General features: G+C 43.4%; 1 protein-coding gene across 1 annotated transcript; it reads right to left on the bottom strand.

Annotated features, from left to right (window-relative positions):
- Positions 1-8,557: 8,557 nt before the first annotated feature.
- mapk6 (mitogen-activated protein kinase 6) lies at positions 8,558-20,349 on the bottom strand. Its single transcript, XM_071901479.2, has 8 exons — positions 20,241-20,349; positions 18,302-19,192; positions 17,540-17,857; positions 11,547-11,691; positions 11,016-11,180; positions 10,553-10,748; positions 10,131-10,248; positions 8,558-9,679 (listed from the first exon to the last, which is right to left on the bottom strand). The coding sequence occupies exons 2-8, from the start codon at positions 18,536-18,538 to the stop codon at positions 8,582-8,584; spliced, it is 2,277 nt and encodes a 758-aa protein (XP_071757580.1). The 5' UTR covers positions 18,539-19,192; positions 20,241-20,349; the 3' UTR covers positions 8,558-8,581.
- Between the last annotated feature and the right edge of the window lie 473 nt (positions 20,350-20,822).

The raw sequence follows: 20,822 nt of genomic DNA, 5'->3' as shown, positions 1-20,822 counted from the left end.
AAATAATGATAAATAAATGATAGAACTGTGATGATCTACCAATGTACACTCCATTGGAAATGAATGGGAGACTCATACACTTATACAATATTTGTCTGAACGTTTACAACCAAAGAACTTTATATTGCCAAAGTGATATCAGTTCTGAACTAGATAGAAAGTATCTTGATCCCTAGAGAAAAATATGGATTATAACAGTCACTTTTCCATATTTCAAAATTAATTCTCAGTGGACCGTTATGTTGGTGTGATATCCCAGACTTGGGTTCGGGACAAACTAGTGTCTCTTGTTTGTGGCTGTGGGAGACAGCAGAGTATATTTAACAAAACATGCTGAAATGTCCCAGGACATAAAAAATACATCTTTCAAAGTCTGAAAGTCGGTGGTATCTCCCTTCAGCCCAAGCAAAAGAGACCATTTACTGTGGCTTTTAAAAGAAAGTAAGCCATTCCGAATTTGTGGAGAAGAAATCCATAATTCATCAGCTCACCTCCTGTTATCCTCATCCATGCGGCTTCATGACCAGGAAGAATCTCTGTCTGGCTCTTGGCAATGGGTCTCTGTGATGTCATACACAAAGGCATTTCCGTGTTGATGCTTTGTGACATGACACATCGATACATGGAGTCTCTACTTCTCTTTGAATCTTGTAGCAATACATTTTAGTCCCTAGACTACTTTGAACATTTCTGAAATCCAATTAAATCTAAATCTATCAATACCTGATTTATTAACCAACCCTGAAACACACATGGCAGTGAAGGAGATTTTGCATTTGCACTGTAAAAAAAAAAGTCTATCTTAACAAGTCATTTAAGTCTTAAAATCTTATTTTTCCTGAAACAAGTGAAAATTTCTGCCAATGGGTTGAGATAACTCAACTTGTTTACAATGCAGTTTGACTTGATTCAGGACGTTTCTAGAAACAACTGATACAAGAAAATTCTTCAAAAAAGTTTATTTCCATTGGATGTTGATTTCCATGAGATGTTTTTTTCACTTTTTTTTCACAAGAAAAATAACATTTCAAGACTCAATACTAGATGACATGACATTGATATATTTTTGCTGTATGGAAGAAGAAATAAACAAGCCGACAAGCAAACAATAGCGGTCCCTCAGCAGCAGTCCTTCCTGAGTGTTTTCTCCACAGCTAATGTATATCCAGCAGCAGCAGCGTGTCGTGACAATACTCTGCCTTTCTGTCATGGGGGTGGAGGAATCACACAATTACCTAGAGGGCCCCAGCAGCTCTCTCTTACATAAATCAAATCCACTTTCAAGCCCAGAATATGTTAATCCATTAAAATCAAAGGGTTTCTTCTCTCCTTCAATGCACCCTTTGTACATTCTCTAATTTCTAATATAGGACCTAATGATTAATTCACATTGCAGTTTATTCCTGCAAAACAGATTTACTCTTGTACATTTTTAAGACAGCCTGGAGACACGGTATCCACTGTTACTGGAAATGCTTTAGCGTGATGTGGCTACTGCATATCACCCACACAATCAATAAGAAAAAATGTAAACGGTGATGATTTTATTCATTTCATGTAGGAGTCTAAAGCAATGTGACACCGCCACGCAAAACATCTTCTGAAAACACTATTTTAGCACAGATTCTATCAAGCTGTCGTTGCTTTTGATGTTCTGTTTGTGAATCCACCGAGATGTGATTGATGAGTCAGAAAACAGAGGCCTTGGAAAATAATAATTACCACACATTCACATCTGAAGGCTCCGCTCTGCTATTTCTGTGTACTGCTGCTGTTTTCTGGAAAACAGGAGGACGAAGAAGAGAGGGCAGATGGATGAAACTGTCCCAGCTCTGGAGTTGTTTGCGCTGACTCCTTTTATGGATGCAAAGACACGCATAACACTGGAAAACTGTAAATAATTGTAACCACTCATACCCCCAAACCTGCTTATACAGCATGTTTCCCTGGAGTCAGACAGCTCTATTTGTAAGCCGCAGTCTCTTCTGTGTACAGGCGCAAGAAGAGTGTCCAAAAGATGAATACAAATGCAAGCCAATCCACACACATAATCTGACTCACAAATACAGATTCAATCGTTTAAATGTCTGTTTAGGCTCTCAAAATATGTTAGTGCTAAAAAATATGAAAATATATGTAAGTTTTGTAACTTTTGTCAGCTAACAAATCATTTATTTGTAGATGGTAATATATATTTTGTGTTTTTGCATTCACAATGTTAATACATATTTGTATTTGTAATATCTTCTATTTCTATTTCTATTTATTTTATCACATATATTGGTCAATAATGATATTAATTTCTCCCCATATATGTATGGTATGGCTTTTTGGCTTTGGTATGTTACAGGAGACAAGAGGAGCATGATGTTGTGCGGCTGCAGGTGGGGAACTAAACTCTCACTCTGCACCAGAACACTGTCAGTTTGCTAAAAATATTTCTGCCCAGCTGGCTGGTGACTGGTGATTTACTGTAATGGTAAAGGAGAAGTTTGGATGGGAGGGGCCACAGAGACACTGGGACTGCATGTAAAGTTCATTGTCCACAGCCAAGCCAGAGAATACATTCCAAAAAATATCCATCTAACAAGTTATTTAGTCTAGTACTGGCGCTTACAATTTTGTTTTCTTTAAAGCAAGTGAAAAATAGTGAAATAGTTTATTAATAAGGTCAAGTCAAGCTCATTTGTATAGCCCTGATGGATCACCCTACTAGTATTGCTATAATGTGACTTCAGTCAAGAAAGTTCAAGCAAGTCAAATTATCAATACCATGATTTCACTCAATACAAGACTAAATGACTAAATTGCTTTGTATTTATGATGAAGATCTTTAAATCTAAACAATAGGGTCGACCCATATTTGTATCACAACTAAATATATTTGGTTACTTGGCTGACACAGATTAACATTACTGCTGATGGTCCCTCATTTTCAGCTGGTAATAACCAGTGAAAGATCATATGAGTAATTCAGACAGAAAAAACCACAGGGACTTCTAGCGGTGACTCCCTGTCTCTCTTACAAATGCTGACTGGTTGATATTTTTCTACAACTAGTCATTTGTTTTACCAAATTTGTATCCATTATATACACAGATAGTTATTTGCATCCTGTTGTATCTGAAAAATTGCCAATTTAAATTCCACGTTATAAAATCAAATTACAGTTTGGAGCATCAGCACAAATATTTACTATCTGAATTTTGTTCTGGATTGTGCTGTACTTTTACACAACATAACTGCTGATGCAGTTACCCCTCCTGCACTCTGGGAGGTTTGGCATTACACACACACAAACACACGCACACACACATTTTCTTTTAGAAGGAACAAACTGTCTACACTTCTACGCTGCTCTGTTCTGGTACCAGGATGTTCACTGACTAATTCATGAGCAGCAGAAATGTATAGGAGTGAATAGTCATACAGCATCAGCGTGAACATAAATGGCTGTCTTGTGGGAAAATGCATTTCCAAGTAAGGCAGCGTTGTCCCCTGTGAGTCCTGTGGAAAAATACATTATGCTTAACTCCTGCCAGAAAATATATTTGATCGGTTATGCAATCTAGCCGAACCTATTGCCGAGCTCCAGTGACTGTCTCCTGGGTCTGTTGGCTAATAGTTGTATAATAAAATCAGTTGTGTTTCTGTACCTCTGTCTGGTTTAGAATAGGCGAGTGCAAGCTGAATTGTCTGTGTATTTTAGAGTGAGAACGTGCAGTGGAAATGTCCATAGCCCGGAAAAAAAAGGTCAACTCTGTTTTGGAAAACACTAGGAATTGTTATTACAATGGAAATGCATGCAGGCTTTCGTGTGATGGCTGTTTGGAAAATCAGCCACAATGTGGAAAATGAGAACTACTGATAAGTCTAATCTTCCTTTTTTTTTCCCTTTCAGCCTGCAGACCTAAGGCCACATCATTGCAGCTATGTCAGTACACTGGGTGACGTGCACCGATGTTCTCCACTGATCCCAGACAAGTTCATCCATCGGTAAAGACCAGATGCTGTTTGTATATGAAAGAATAAAAGTTTTATTATGGAAACTCTCCAGCTGAATTGCACGTCTCTCTGTATTAGAAGTGCTCTACCAAGAAGAGCCATTACTACACTGCAAACAGAGAGAACATTGTGTTTCGAGGGCAATGTGAATATTCATGTCAGGCTTGATAATCAGTTTTTAGATTGATATTCTTTGGATGAGGACACAAATTACCGTGTGCCACAGTTAGTCACCATTGTTTATCGTGTGAGGCCCGGAGTGCCTAAGCCTAATAGAGGGATAATGCATCTGTCTTTCTCTAACTGATAACTACATCACCCTTTTTCAAAGGCTCAGTCAAAATATCAGGTATTACCTCGTCCAAAAATCATTTGCAAGATGGTGGCAAATTTGAGAGTGAAATTACAGCAATGTTCTGCAGTCAGAATAGACTGTCAGAAGCTAGTCAGGTTCACAATTTTAGCTGCACACTGTTATATGAAGCATGTATTGAAATATCGATGTCATTCATATTCATAAGGCGAGTGCATGGGCAATTCAAGTTATATAAGAGAAAAATAACATTTTCTGGGAATGGCTGTGCAAAACAGTATCGTGTTTACTCTCCGGAACACACTCTTCTTGAAAAGCATCTCTCACGAATCCAGATTTGGAAATCCCAACCATATCCTTTCACATCAAAACATTGTTCAGGAGTCATATAAAGTATGACACACACCGGTCTAATGTCAACAGTCAGGACTCTCTGTAACTTTGGCAGAGGTTGATGTATTCAAAGTGCCGGTCCCAGGGAGCGCAGGTCTATTTATAAGGGCACTTTGTGTTATAAGTTTAGCAGCCGGCCAACACTCCAGAACTCTGGTCTGAATATATGGGTGCACTCCCTGACACTAAGTAGCTGTAATGAACTGCCTCAAGTTTTAGCAGATAACTGAATGGACAGCGGGGGTGTTGTTTCCACATCCAAAACCACACTGCAGAATTCTGCCAAGCAAGGTTACATACATAGCTCACCTATAGCACTTATTTCAGTAGTTTCCACTGGAGGAAATAGAAGCTTAGGTTATTTCCAGTCTTTGCTAACTCTCCAACATTGGGGTTTTAATTGGCCTTCCAGGAAAGAGAGTAGCATTCATGACCTTGAATTAGTTGGCGATGCGTTAAGCCGCTGTCAGCTGATGGGTGGTGAGTTGAGCAGCTTATCCTTTTGTTCCTGGATCTTATTTTTAACCTGACGACACCTGACAGCCCAGGACCTCGGGGAGACCTCAGAGGGCGAGGGATGAGCGGCAAGGAGGGGAGAGGAGTGTGTGGGTGGGAGAAGGGGGTGCAGCGGGAGGGAGAGGGGAGAAAGCTCTAGGTACGTAGGTGTTGCAGTGAGGGAAAGACTCTGTGGTTGGGAGAACTACACATCTAATTTAAATTTGCAATTCCTCAAAGTGGTGTCATGCTGATCAAAATGGAAGCATTTCCAAGAGATGCAGGTGTTTTTATTTTTCTAATGGTCCTGACTGCAGCCAAATTTCCCCTTGTGGGACAATAAAGGCGGGACTTGAGATGCAGCGTTCGTGTGTGTGGCGATGGGGATAACGAGGAAGGCCTTTGTGGTGTTGACACACAGTGTTGACATATGAGCGGAAGATAAATTAGTGAACCATCATCGTGTTCTGCTGTCCCCTGTTTAGCTGTAGAAGACAGGGAGAGAGAGAACAGAAAGGGAAAGGGAAGACAAGAAGCTTGGCCAGAGGGAAGGAGGTTGAAAAGGAGGTTAGGGAAGACAGGGCTTTGCTAGTTTAGACACCAGCAAAGCCGCAAGCTGCTAGCAGTGTGGACATAATGCCATGACTGTGGTGAAAGGTGTGCGTGACATCCTGGCCCTGATAAGGTGACCGAGTGTTTGACCTACATTTAGTCTTGCCAGTCCTCTCTTTCTATCCTAGCACTTAACACAGATGAGGCACTGTTGCTTCCATCTGAATGTGCCAGCAGGGTTTAATCGCCATGGCTTAGGACCGTATTATTATCAAGAGAGCAGAGAAGCAACACATAGCTGACCTGATTTCTCTTAGCAGGAAGCAACACCGCTGAAAACCAAAACCCAGCTGTAGTTGGTTATTGTGTGTGAAACACCTAACCGGCTCTGATCTCCGTCCCACAACTTTCCCCGTCCTGTAAGGTCAGAGTCGTGTGACGCAGGCCGAGTCTGCTGAAGAAGCTCCTGGACCCAATAAGAATGAGCAGCTTGCTGTGAATCTCCCACACCATTTTTCAACCTTGTAAACTATTCACTGTGCCCCTACAAAACACACTTTGAGACAGAGAGCAAAGAAAACCCAGAGGCTGTAAGTATACTTTATTTAGCAAACAAGATATTTATAAACTAGAAAGATCCCAGTCTTGAGATGAAAACATCCGACTGCATATTCTACTCTCTCTAACCGCTGAAATTAAATCCCATAACTGGCTGAACACTTTCATTTTGACATGAATTCCCTGTGGCCTGGAGAAGTGGATCATTTCCACATGTCTTCTCTTCAGTTTTTTTCTCATGTGATTTAGATTTTAGAGAAGTTGGGAAACACTGGGGGCTGGCCTGAGCTGGGACGCCAAATGGTGTCAAACCAGGAGCAACTTTCCACATCAGGTCTGTTAACAGGCCAATATGACAATGTGGCATTATTTCAACACAGCAGAGATGTTACAGCCAATAATGCAAAACCTACACATTTGCATATATAACCCTTCTGTGGGCTGTTGGTTCCTCTGCAGTGTTTTACACCTAAAACCAGGTAGGAATAGGTGTTCCAAGCAGACAGGTGTGATGTATGGCGGTCAGAGGCAGAGCTACATTTAGCTGGTGATTCAAGGCTTGTGTCCCTGTTCCTCAGCGCTCGCAGTGTAATTTAGTCTGCCTGCGTGGACATTAAAACTGGACTCTGGAGGTGGCAGGACCGCAGTCAGCACATTTCATCCAGGCAGGAGGATCTCATGGCTGTGCCGCGGTACAATATTCAAGTGACAAAAACAGCACTTAACTCGGCAGGGCGATACGTGCGGTCAGGAAGGCACACACCCTGGGAGCCGCTCCTGACCAGAAAGAAAGGAGAAGAGCAGTCGAGACTCTTTGCCGGTAATTTTATTTTGAGATATTTTGTAGAACAGGGGAACCAATGATTACAAAAAAAAAAAAAAAAAAAAAAAAAAAAAAAGAGAGCCAGCCTTTCAAGGCAAAAAAAAAATAAAAAAAAAATGTCCATAAATGTTCTACATGCTACACCTTAACCTAATTCATCATGCTTGCTTGGAAAAAAGTATATATAAATTTAATAAAAACATACAATTAAAATAAAATTAATGACGTACAATATACTTCACCATTAACTTTGCTTTTAATGTACCTTCTCTTGCCTCCATGCACGCAATTTTTTACAATACATTTAGATAAAAAATTAAGACTTTTAGGCGCTTCTTTAAACCATAAAGCAGTTTTTCCACTAAAGACAGAATGCACCTATAAATTTAAAAAATGAACAAAAAGAATGATATCCACTAGGACAATATTGATGGAAAATGGAAAGCTTCAACTTCTTTTAGAACATAAAAACAGATGAATTTGCATCCTACCATAAACAAAAGGAACACTTACACGCCCCATATAGTGCCGAAACGAAAATGGAAGTCTGTCCAACCCCTCGATCTCCAATAATCACATTGAAATAACACATTTTGTTAAAATAAATATCGCACGTCTGCTAGAAATAAATAATGATTACTGAAACACCTCACTATGTTAAATGCTTAAGTGAGACAGATTTAATCTACGTGACCATGTCACTTCATGGTATGAGGATGGTCATGTGTGTAAAGCACTAGTGCGGCTTCGAGTGTCTCTCGCGGCTGTTACCTTGAGGTAGATAACACATTTACATCAACGTCTACAATAATGGTTGCTGCTGGCATCATGTGTCAAATAAATTTACAGTATGAAAGGGTTATTAAGGAAGCTTTCTTTGGAAAAAAAAATAAGTTACAAACACTAAAAAAAAAAAGAAAAAAAAAAAAGAATCCCCATCCCCTTTTGCTTGTGTCTCCCATCCCAGGAAAGGCTGTTGGTTTGAAAAAGCACTTCCACAGCCTACAGCAATAATATTAGTGACAATGTCTCCCACCTTCTCAGCCAAACCTCAACTCTCACATTATTATACCTTTCCTCCCATCAATCCATCCATTTTCCAGCTACTTCCCTCCTGCTTTCTCCTCTCTGCTAGTCTACAGTACTTAAGTGTGCGAATGACATGCCAGTTTAGCAATGGGTATGTAGACATTAACCCATGAAGGCCTGGTGATCAAGGCTCAGAGTGATGACCAACACTCTTTCAATATATTAAATCACCCCTTTGAATTCATAATACCAAAAAAAAAAAAATCTAAATTAAAACGTAACCGTACATAAAAAGGTATGAAATGATTCAAGTAAAATAATATATATCATTATTATAAAACAAAACATAAAAACAGAACCACCTAGATTTTGCACTGTGAGGGAGGCTGTTTTTTTTTTTTGTTTTTTATATTTTAATTTAGATGCTTGAAGATGCTGCTGTACGTTTTGTGGGCGATCTGCGGGGAGCATTTGACAGCAGAGGGGGTGAGGGACGCCTGGATGGATTTTAGAGGCAAGTCATCTGCGCTGTCAAAGCCGGGCAGGGCCAGAGAGTCCAGCTGCATATTGAACATGATCTCTCCGTTCCTGCCTAGGAAGCCCTCGTCCAGCTCCCGCTCCCGCCCCTCCGACGGCTCCGGCTCCGGACTGGCCACGCTCTCTCCTCCCCCCTCCTCCTTCCGGCTGAACAGACGGTCCAGGTAGCTGGTGTAAGTGCTCTCCTTCTGGAGGTGGTCCTCTTTGTGAATGTCCCAGCATGCTTCATCTATCAAACAGCCATTCTCCGCGACTCTCTCCCCGCCGCCGAAGCTCTCCCAAGGGTGAGCGGGCCTGACTCCGTCCCCGCCCACTACTCCCAGCCCCCCTCCGCCTAACTGGGCCAGGTTAACCAGGCACTTCTCCTCCTTCTCCTGGCTTATGGACTTGGACATGGAGCCCGAGCGAGGAGCCTCCAGCTGGGAGACGGAGGAGTTGAGCTCGTTGAGGAGGCCCACCTCGCTCAGGAGGGCCACCTCCGGACAGGGCTCTGGCTGCAGGCTCAGTTTAATGGTGCCAGCGATGAAGGAGTCAAAGTCAAAGCCTTGGTTCTGCTGGCTTTGGGGCTGCGTCTGGTGTTTCTCCTGCTCCCTGTCCTTCTCCACCGGACTCTGGGTCTTCTCGGCCTCCCGCAGCGCGATCTGCGCCTTCACCAGCCCGTTCTTCTCACACTTGCTCTTGGCTTTGCGGTCGGCCTTCTCCTTGCTCTGCTGCTCCTTCCAATTGGAGAGGTCAATGATGAGCTTGGGTTCATAGTAGTGGTTGACCTCACTTTCCCTCCAGATGAGGTTGTCCAGGTAGGAGGGCGACACAGCCTTGTAGTTACAGGTGTGGCTGCACTCCAAGTCACAGTATTTGTTCTCGTGGTGGTCGTCCTGCCAGGATCGCTCTGGTGGGAACAGAGTGGAGTAGTCGAAGGACGGCTCGTCCAGGAACTTTTCGCGCTCTCCATCAGCATACTTACGGGGGTCAACCTGGAAGCAGACAATAGCAAACAACCATTTAGCCTTTGTCATCTCATTCAAGAGGCAAATTCATGTCAGTCAGTCTGGGGAGAGAAACTTCATTCCTGTTTACCTGTGCACAGTCTCAATATTCACAGTGTACAACACTTAAAATTATTTTCTACAAATGTTCTTTTTGGAGCAATATCTACTTAACAAAGGGGAGCAAGAGTTCTATTACTGTGAAAATCTTACTTTAACTATGAATCCTCACACCTTAGCTGCAGATTTTCACACAACTCCCACAGTCCTTTTCTTATATTCAGAGATGACTATCTATCATCACCACGACTGCACTGTGGGAGTGTACAAAACCTCTCACTTGTTTTTAAAGTACATACTCAGGAATATGGAGTGGACCATGTTAAATGCAAAGGCTTCCATCATAAGTGTGTATGCGTGTGTGAATGTTCAAACACACCTGGACCTCCTCCTCATCTGTGACATCAGAGAGGGCCCTTGGGTCGACCTGAACTTCGTCTGGGTCGTGGGTGCTGTGCAGGTGCCAATCAGCCTCTGACAGCTGGCTCTCATGATACCTGATACAGAATGAGAGTTAGACTCTACTACACAAACACAGAAACAGCCTCAAGTACAGGATCAACTATGCAAACAGGCCATTAAACTAACCCAAAAACAGAGGAACTTATTATTTTTCATAGCATGCGATAGTTATGTGACCTGCATATCCACATTCCCAGCGTAGTGTTTGAATAACAAAGAGCAGAGCAAACGGTTTTCTACTGAAATTAAACACCACATAAAAAAAATGTTTGAATAGGAAAAAAAAGGCCTTTCGTCTTTAAGCATATTTACAGCGAGTGGGTGTTTGAGAGCGCGTACCTGTCCCAGGTATGGCTGTGACTCTGGTCCATAAGCAGGATGTCATCCACCTCGTCCTCGATGTGGAAGGGGTGCAGAGAGACAGGCTCGTCCAGGGGGAATGAGTAGTCAGCCATATAGGGGTGGGCCAGGGCCTCCTCCGCAGTCAGACGGTCCATGGGGTTAAAGGTCAGGATCTTCTCCAGGAAATCCAGGGCTGGAGAGAAAAGGAGGAAGGAAGGAAGGAAAGAGGGAGGGTGGATGATGAGATTAACGAGTGGGAAACACTAGACATGATATATGATATGAAGAGGGAGGAATGACCCTCATCTTTGGCTAGGTCTTTGTAGAGAACATGGAAATGTATGTTCATGAGAATGCGTTACAATTTGCAAGTCGCATTTGTTTAACTTTCTTATGGCTAGGAGTAATTGTGTATGCATTTATGAGTGACTCGTGTGTGTGTGTGTGTGTGGCTACCTACCCTGGGGACTAACGTCAGGTAGCAGCTTGGCCAGTGGCGTGTGGGGCTGGGACATGTCGTTGCGGATGAACACGGGGATGACACTGTGCAGCTCCTGTCGGTCTTCTTCTCGCAGCACGGGGATCGACTCCAGGATCAGCTGCATCTGCTCCAACTCATGAGCCCCTGAAAACACCAGACAGAGACGTGAGGAGCTGCCAACATGCAAAATCTGTTGTGAGTGAAGCACCTTTGTTTGACTAAGCACGAGTGCAGCAGATCATGGGAACAGTGAGCCTGATATTTGCCTTGTGTTCAGCTCAGGGGGGTTTTACCAAACAAGAACAGTCAGTCTGTTTATATGAAGACTCTCTCACAATTTCAGTTGGATGTGTAAAGGGAAGCAATAAGCCTAGTGGAAGCACCTCACAGTCACCTGACCGGCTTCATAGACTGCCTACCTGTACATTTGTGTGTAAAAAGTGTGACTGAGAGGCACACATCAAGAGAGTACCAGTGAATAGGAGAGAGCACTAAAAAACAACAACTGACCTGCAAAGAGGGTTTTCCCTGTGAGCATCTCAGCAAAGATGCAGCCAGCGGCCCACATGTCGATGGCTTTGGTGTAGTTGTTTGGAGAGAGCAGCAGGCGAGGAGATCTGTACCACTTGGTGACCAGACCTTCAGACAGATGGCCCTGAGAGAGAGATAAGATACACTGTTGGTCATAGGATCCAAGAGACCGATGGAAATGTTTCCTGCTGAAAATAATTCAAAATGGTACCAGAACGTACGACTCGACAAACTAGATGCTTTGTCATAGCATAGAAAACGATGAAGGGCTCCCAAATTGGCCAAAATACTAAGTAAAATAATGGGAGGAGGGAAACCACTTGTAATGCATAAAGTCAAAAAATGTGCCTTGAATGCAGAAAGTGAAAGTTTATTAATGCTACATATAAGCACACAAATGAACAAAAGTGCATAAGTGAGAAAGGGGCGAACACAAAAAAAAAAGCTTATATTACAACGCGTTTCAACCTGTTTTCTGATTTATCTTTGGGCTTTGGAAGACCTTCCCCCACTGTTTTTTTTAATGCAGAAAGTAAGGAAATTTATTCAAGCTTAACATCGCAAAAAATCACGTTAGAAAGCTGTGGAACACTTATCACTAGCTTAGTTCACACTTGGTAACGCGCTTTGACTTGATTTTTTGTTATGTTAAGCTTGAATAAATTTCCTTACTTTCTGCATTATAAGTAGTTTCCCTCCTCCCATTATTTTGCATGTCATAACATATCAAAATATGTGTTAACGTTTCTAGAAATTACTCATTGGTCTGTGCATGCACACCACTTTTTCCTCATGATGACTGGTTCATTCATGGTCGTTAAGAGGCTCAAAGCCCTGCTGCACCCAGTAATGGATCAGTGTAATCATCTTGATCACGTTCCTCTGTGTGTCTCCCTGTTTGCCATAAAACACTGCTGTTGACGAGCGGCCCAGACCAAGCCATGGCTGCTCGTCAGCAACAAACTCCCCCACACCATCTCCTTGACGGACCCGCTCTGTCCCGGTCACGTACGCCATCCGATATGGAGACAAAGACCCCAGAGAGAAAAAGTGAGGGAGATGAAAGAGGGAGATCAGACACGTGCAGGCCCTGTCAGCAGACTGAGAGCAGGATAATCCCCCTCTGCCACACACACACACCAGTGACACCAATCTGCACTTCTGGGCCACTGATGTCAGTAACAATATGCGGCCTGCCTGACTACTCTCAGGGACAGGAGCATACCAAACACAAAGGAAACCGACCTGTGTGTGAGTGTGTGTGCGCACATTGGGGGAAGGGAGGTGGTAAAACAACACCCTCGCTGCCCTCTCTCTCTCCCCTACAGCTCATGCAGTGGTAGTTTGTGTTGAGACCAAAATGGTTGGCTCACCACTCTCAGACAGGCTCCTGTTTCTGCCCTAATTTAGCCACAAATACTTGATGTCATGCTATCCTGGTTTCCAAACAAAGAGCGAGTCACTGCTCCACATGCCCATGTCTTGGTGAGCCTATAAATGACACCCAATGCAGATTCAAACCCCCTCCGTCCCTCAGGTAACCAGTTGTCAAGCAACTAATGTAATAACCTAGCGGTGCAGCCTGTACCAAGTAGCTGGTAAAGTGATCGAGGGCAATAAAAGGTATTTTGAGCAACACACGTAGGCAGGTCACAGCCGCTGACTGAAGCTTCTCATTTGAGCTCTTGCCTGGCTGCCCAGCACCATTTCTGAGCAACAGTGAGAAAATGGTCTGACACATGTCGATGCGGTGTGGTTCATGGAGAAATAAAAGGAACCAGCTTAGCACAGCATTGCGACAGAGATGTAGCAATTAGGTTAACTTTTAAAAGTGTCTGGACATTGCATAAGGACAATTCTGCGAACCCTGGACTCTGAGCTGAAGGACTTACTCTGAACAGATTAGAGCTAGCCTACCTACTGAGGGGATTAATTGCATTAAGTGAACATTCCAGCTAGGCTACTACTTTTCCTAATTTCCAAGTGGGCCACTCTCTCCACAAAGAGACACCAGACACACACACACAGGCTTTAGAACAGCAGTCATTTCAATAGCTCGGGCCAAAGGCAACGGTTGCTGAATAACTTAACCAACCTGATCTAGATCAGGCCAGGCTGACATTTAGTGAGTCATACAGGCCCCCTTGGTGTGTCTGGCTGTGGTTACTGACAGCAACCTTTAGCAGAGAGAGCAGAGTCTAACTGGAAGTCAGTCGAGGAGGTTGGAGCAGACTAGAGCCAGTTCGGTCACCACCTCCACCTCCAGGGTAAAGCCCAGTAAAGCTGGGCTGGTTCACAGAAGCCGACTAGATGCTAGATTTCCTCCGTGGCACTGAACGTATTTATAGACAGCTTTAACCCACCCACCCACCCACCCACTACATTTTCAAAGAATAAAATGCCAAAGAATGAGTGGTCTTTGATCATAAAAGATTTAGCTATGTATAGCCATGCATCACAGTCCACAGAGACTAATAGATGAAAAACCCCAAAGTTTGTTCTCTTGCTGTGTGACCATCAAAATGTATTTGAAGAGTATGTGAATGTATTAGAAGAGGAGAATCACAGGATGTCAAATGTCAGCCAAGATGTGAAGATTTATAATTCAATTAAATTCTTACAACAATACAACCTTTCCTTCATTTTATTAATTAGGCCTAGATACTGCTCAATAAACATGCAGGCATGATTTGTAGAAAATGTTTTTTATGACACTGATGGTGTTTGACATTGTCCAGGCACTCTCACCCTGCCTGAGCTCACTGGTTCTTGAAAACCACAGCGCCATCGCAGCCGCCCATAGTAAAAGATAAAACTACCATCAATTACGAAAACCGTTAGACCTGTTAGGAGATGAGACTTGAGAAAATAAGGAAAAGCTCCCTTCTGACATTCATTAAGCTTCGACTTGCTTCCCCACGATTTCTCTTCTTGGATCTTATGAACTTTGGTGCCAGCAAGGCTTGTTACTGGCTGAATAATTGGGTCAAGTGTGTGTATGTGTGTTCCAGCGAGGGTGGTTTGGAGCGGTGTGGTGTGCAGGATGCATGTGTGGTGAGATGACTTGGTCCTCCATAACCCCCCCCCGCCTCTCTCTTTATAACATTCCAGAAAATTTCCACAAGCTGCCATCTCCACAGCGTCTCAAGCCACTGCTTATTATACTGAGCCAAAGGCAGGCGGAACATCCCTATCCAAGAGTGGGCCATGTTTACATTTACTACATCTGCTTCGATTCACAATAACATCCAAAATAGGCTATTCTCTGCAAGCTTTCCCATATGTACATCTAGCCTTCATTTCAACGAACAAGACTCAGATCTAGTAAATTATTTTCTTAGCTTCCAAAGCAGAATTTAATCTATTGACGTATTCAGATGACGAATTGAATTTCACCTTCAAAATAGAAGAGATGCTTGTGTTGCTACTCAGAGCAGATGTGATATCACTCAACTAAGGCACACACTAACTTTGTTACACTATCCTAGAGTAGTTTACAGCCTTGGCCATGTCGTGTTTAAAACCAAAGGGCATGCTCAAGCAAAACAGATGCTAAACCTAAATGGGTGAGCTACACCTAGCATTTTATCCATACTGTTCTTCCAAAGGGAAGGTTAATCCTACAGCAAACATAACACAGGCTTTACACCAGCTTCAAATAAGGCCTTGAGCAAGGCTCCCACGGCAAGACAAAGAGCTGGCTGGGAAAAGACGGAGAATCAGGGCTGGAGAAGTTGGATCACTGCACGTGAATTCCTGTCATTCTTGATCCTGGGCCACCAAGAGGGCTTGCCATGAGTTTCAGATAGACAGAAACAGCTCGTGGACACTGCACAATGGGAACCTAGCACACACTCACATACTCTCAACAAGCTTCATAAACACAGAACGAAGCCAAGCAGGATGGATTATAGCCTGAAGATTAATCATCAGAAGTCATATTTTCATTAACCCAAGCAACAGTTGTAATGTGGGGTGAAAACGTGGAACAACTACCTTGCACCCATATCACTGATGCACATATTTAGATTGCACGTTATTGAAACTATGCCAGAGACCAAGGCTAGCTGGCGAAGAGCCCTTCTTTATTTAGACACGACGCTATTCAAATAGCATGCTCCCAACCACCCAGCTGCTCTCGCTCGCCCAGCCTGCTAGATGTAGAGAGTGGTTGTGAAAGCAAATTTGCCCCCAGCAATTCTGCCTCATGTCCAGCCAACACAGAAACCAAGTGGTTTTTACACCTCCGCGGACACCTTACGGGTGTGTATAGGTTTGTTGCTAACAGGCCACTCAGCGGCAGCCTCATTTGGTCCCACATTCTGCAGAGACACCAGACACACAGGCTGCTGGTGCCATGGGAAAGGGGCTTGAGGAGGTGGGAATGCACTCCCCCCCCACAACACCACTTCAGGATACGGTATGTTATCACAGGAGAGAAACAGACAATAAATAGCAACAGTGGGGGAGGTGGGTTCAGGACCATAGCCTGTTGAAGTGAGCCAGTCTACAGATAAAAACTGAACAGCAGAGAGACCTACATACATACATAGCCTATCCTCCCACACAACTACAATATGGTTATACACACACACACATTAAAACACCAGCTAACACACACACATATACAGCTTGTACCGCTGCTACAGCAGTTAGTACACAGACAGTAGTGATGAAGAAAAGAGCTGACCTCAGCCACACAGTCTTTCATTTTCAATACCCACTTGCCTCCATTTTTCATCAGAAAAACTGCTTATATAGGGGGAAAAAGGCCCACATGGCAAAGCCTGCAACAGGGGAGGAGCGCAGTTACGGTGGGAGGGGCGGTTACAGTGACTGAACTGTGTGAGAAACTCTCAGTCACTTCTTTCCCGGCATCGCTGAGCTCGCCCCTTCCTCTTCCTATTGCTATTGAAGAGAGTCATATTGTCTAGACCTGAGTTATGAGTCATATCAGAATATCAAGTCAATGCTTGAAATGTGACCAGAGTACGAAAAACAATGTAGGCGGTGGGCTGAGAAGCCATAAATTAGCTTTTCTGTGGCAGAAGCCTCGCTGTTCAAGGCTATGAATGAAGCTGTGCCAATCTGCGGGATCGCGTCACGTGAGCCCACTTCAGACTTGGCGATGGCTAATCTGAGACACGTGTAGGCATCTGACTGCCTCAGTGCTCTAAGGAGATCCAGCAGCTAGAGAGAAGAAAAAAAAAATTCCCCAACCTAGATTCACTCTCACACACACACCTCACACCATCATATGGCCTTTGACTGGAATTTCCTCATGCCTTTATATGACAACAGGGAGACATACATACACTGGGTGATCCATACTCATGCTAGAGATAAAAGCAGCCTACTTTACTGCGACCATTATATTGCTATACAGCTTCATTCCTCATGGTAGTAAAGTGTAAGTTTATAGAGAGGTTAATTGTGTGTCGTCCAATATCTGGTATGCACGTATCTGGCTTTATCTGCCCAGGTTTACATTATATTGTCATGTGTTGAGAGACACAGCCAAACCAACACAACCCAAATAACACAGCCTTCTCCAAGACCTATTTTTAAAAAGGCGCTCTTGACTCTACAAGTCACAGGGACAAGGACAGGATGATGGCCTCCTGTAAAATGGAAACAATAGTTCCCAGGGTTGAGTTTTCAACGGCCACAGTTCTCCCGGGAAGGGAAACAGAGGCGTGACTTCAAGGAACCACATCCCTTGTTGTTTACTTCCTACTGTGGAACTGCATCGCCCTGGGGAGCAGACTGCGTTTCTGGGCAATAACGGAAACATCATGTGCCGAGGCAACAAAACGCTCATCCTTTGGCACAAAGTGCACAAACAAGGTCATGTTTGCTCTTCCTGGAGCTCTAGTGAATACCGCATTTCAACATCAACAACACTCCTAGAATCATAACATTTTTATTCCAAGTAGTGCAGGACTATGAGACTGAATGGAGGTTGGTCCTACCTTGTGAGAGTAGTGTGGGTCCATGATGCGAGCCAGGCCAAAGTCCCCGATCTTTAGTACCAGGTCCTCTGTGTTGACAAACAGGTTGGCGGGCTTGAGGTCGCGGTGCAGCACGTTGGCAGAGTGGATGTACTTGAGGCCCCTGAGGAGCTGATACATGAAGAGCCTGGCATGGCCCTCAGACAGGAGGCCCCTCTCCAGCAGCTGACACAGGTCCGTCTCCATGTACTCCTGCACGATGTAGACCGAGTTGACCTCTGTCAGGGAGACCACGTCCTCCGTTAGCCTGCGACCGCTGGGGCCCAATGTCTCAAACACCTGGAAGACATAACAGACCGAGCGCTGAGGGTCAATAAATGATCATCATTAAAATCACGGCAAAAAACAATGGGAAGAAAAGGGCTTCCAACGTAGCGCAGGATATAATCAGAATAAAGGGATTGGAAGCATCTTACTTGTGCAACGTCAAATATTTATTAAAGCTTCAAAAGCGCATAAATAAACAACAGCGCATAACGAGCAGGTGAATACATACAGGCTATAAACATGCAGAATATAATATATTCTATTCTCTATATAATATATTCTGCATGTTTATAGCCTATATATGTTCACCTGCTCATTATGTGCTGTTGTTTATTTATGCACTTTTGAAGCAGACATTTTGACATCTGCCAAACCCAGAATAGCTAATGGGATGAATATTCTTCTTATTTCAATGAACGAGAAAGCAGGAATTCGAGAGGATCATTTGCATCTTACCTTAACAATGTTGTCATGGTCGAGGCGTCTGATAATCTTGATTTCCCGGAGGGCATGCTTCACGCTCTGGGGGTCTGTGAGGATGATCTTCTTCACCGCTACACGCTTGTCACAGTCCGTGTCGACCGCGGAGAAGACCAGGCCGTTCCCTCCGTAGCCCAGAGGCTTCAAGTCCATGTAGCGAGGACCCAGGTCAAAGCCGTGGATGTTCATCAACGACTCAAACTTTTCTGCCATGATGAGCGCCTGGCTTTTAACACCGAGCTTCTGATTCGCCGTCTGCTGTCTCTAACGTTGGGGATCTGGCCTGCGGTCAAGGCCAATGTAACACTGACAGAGGGATTTATCTGATGGACTCCCCCGCTACTTTGGAGGCCGTGCTAACTCACCCCTGTACAGAGAACTACTGATTTCCCCCTGTCTAGCCCTCACTGTCAGATGTGGGGCACTAAGCTGTAGTCAAAGTTTCTTGACATCTTGTGTAAGGGTAGTAAATTTCAAAGTGGAATTCCTTCTCCAATCCTGGTTGTGGGCTTCTTTAACTCAACAATGCTTGGTTGACTAGTGTTTTAAAGACTGCAATGGAATGGACTTTGACGGCAATTAAAAAGCACTGAAATTGTGTGAAACTATAAAAGCATCTAGTTGCATCCTCACAGTGCAGATACATTCAGTGTATGACTGGTCCTGAGCAGCTTCATACTAATGTGCCAAAAAGCACTTTTTTTTTTTTTTTAATTTATTTATGTATTTTCCTGTTAATTCACCTGATCTGAAGATCTGAAATGAGTCTGGCCTTGAGTCTTCAAAGTGATTCACCCTCAATGATCAGGTGGCTCAAGCTCGCCACAGTCGCAATCAAAACTATCCTCCATTTTATTTGGGCATAACCTGAAAAAGACAAGGACAAACCAAGAAAAAAAAAGTTAAGAATAAATAATCCATAAAAAGTGCCATAACCATTAACAGTTTCAATTTCATTATTTTCCATTTGAATATCTAATTAAGTATTCTTTTCCCATGCAAATTGATAGACACTTTATTTCTCAGAATCTCAAGATAACTACAATTTGGGGAACTTGCATATTAAAACCTTGAAAAACTACAGATAACAGAAAACTGGTCTGAAACCAAGCCATGTGGCCAACGATACTACAACTCTCTCTGGGCATGTATGAGAGAAAACCCACCCGTCAACCTTATTACAGCTGAAATATAACGGGGGGGTGGGTTCACAAAAACAACAATAAAACAACAACAACAAAATGACCGGAACAGAAACATCTAATCCACCGGCTTGAGTAGAAATGTATTATGAATGTAGTATCGTGGATGGAAACTAACCCCTCCCCCGCCCGGTTTAGGCGCTTGTTCGTCCGGTTTCTGGAGTATCGATAAAATTGTCTGATAACATAAGCCATTGAGAGGTCAGACGCGATTAAGCTACATGAGGAAGTGCAGGCGGCAAACATTAGAAAAGAGAAAAACAAGCTGTTCAATGTTTTGTTTTTTTACAGCTTATTTTGCCTTCCCGGGTCTGTGACTGGCTGGCGGAGAGACCCCGGAATGGAGGCATAACGTTACTGGCAAGCGAGCTGACAAGCTAACCGACCTACCTCTCTAGTTGGTTTAAATGTGTCAGACAACCACAGCCGCCCGGTAACGAACACATAAACAACCCGATACCTAGACAACGGTCACATTTACACATTGCTTATTAAAGAATACCTAACTCGCGTAACGTTATAGTGAAACCCAATGAGATCACGAACAAAGGAGTCGTTGTTGGCGAAGGCTAGCGAGCTACTGACTACGTGGTATTTCTCCCAGCACAAAGCCGACGTCAGTCAAACCTCTCAAAACGGACCTAAATCTGCCTTAAAAATGACAGTAACAAGACTTACTGATGACAGAATCCAAAGTATAAGAATTCACTTACAGTTCTCATCCGTCGCATCAGATTATTTTCTTAAATCAAACCCAGATGAGGTTTGAGTGCGCTCCGCTCTCCCTGCCCTGCGGATCTGTTGCAATCGCCATTCAGGCTGGGCAGCACTATGAAAGGCAGTGTTTGCGTCAGATGCTGCCTTAACGGGCCGTGGGAAATATCCCAACTACGGTGAGAGCACGCGTGAAGTGGTAATTTTCTATCATAACAATGGATTTAAGGCCATTACCAATGCCATTGCTGAGAGTAGCCTATTATTCAGCTAGTTGGATGTCATGATTATTGTAATGATATTTCAGTTTCACATCTTCCATTCTGTTAAACGGAAATAGGCATTAGAAACTCAAAAGTGTAATAAATGCATAAATTATGCCATGAAACATCTATTCTTGCAGCAGTCACTAAATGGAATGCTACTAGATGCTGTGAATTGGAACAAAGTGTGGTTGCTTCCTAATAAATACTGTATCACCAATAAAAGCGAAGAGGTGTCTTTTAAATTAACTCACACGATTTACTGATTATACTCACAATGTACTTTTATATTTTAAGTTATGTAGATACCAGTTAATC

The sequence above is a fragment of the Centroberyx gerrardi genome, chromosome 1 (assembly GCF_048128805.1).
Source record: "Centroberyx gerrardi isolate f3 chromosome 1, fCenGer3.hap1.cur.20231027, whole genome shotgun sequence".
NCBI classification, from domain to species: domain Eukaryota; kingdom Metazoa; phylum Chordata; class Actinopteri; order Beryciformes; family Berycidae; genus Centroberyx; species Centroberyx gerrardi.
Note: the sequence above shows the minus strand (reverse complement) of the source record. Positions and strands in the feature narration are given on the sequence as shown.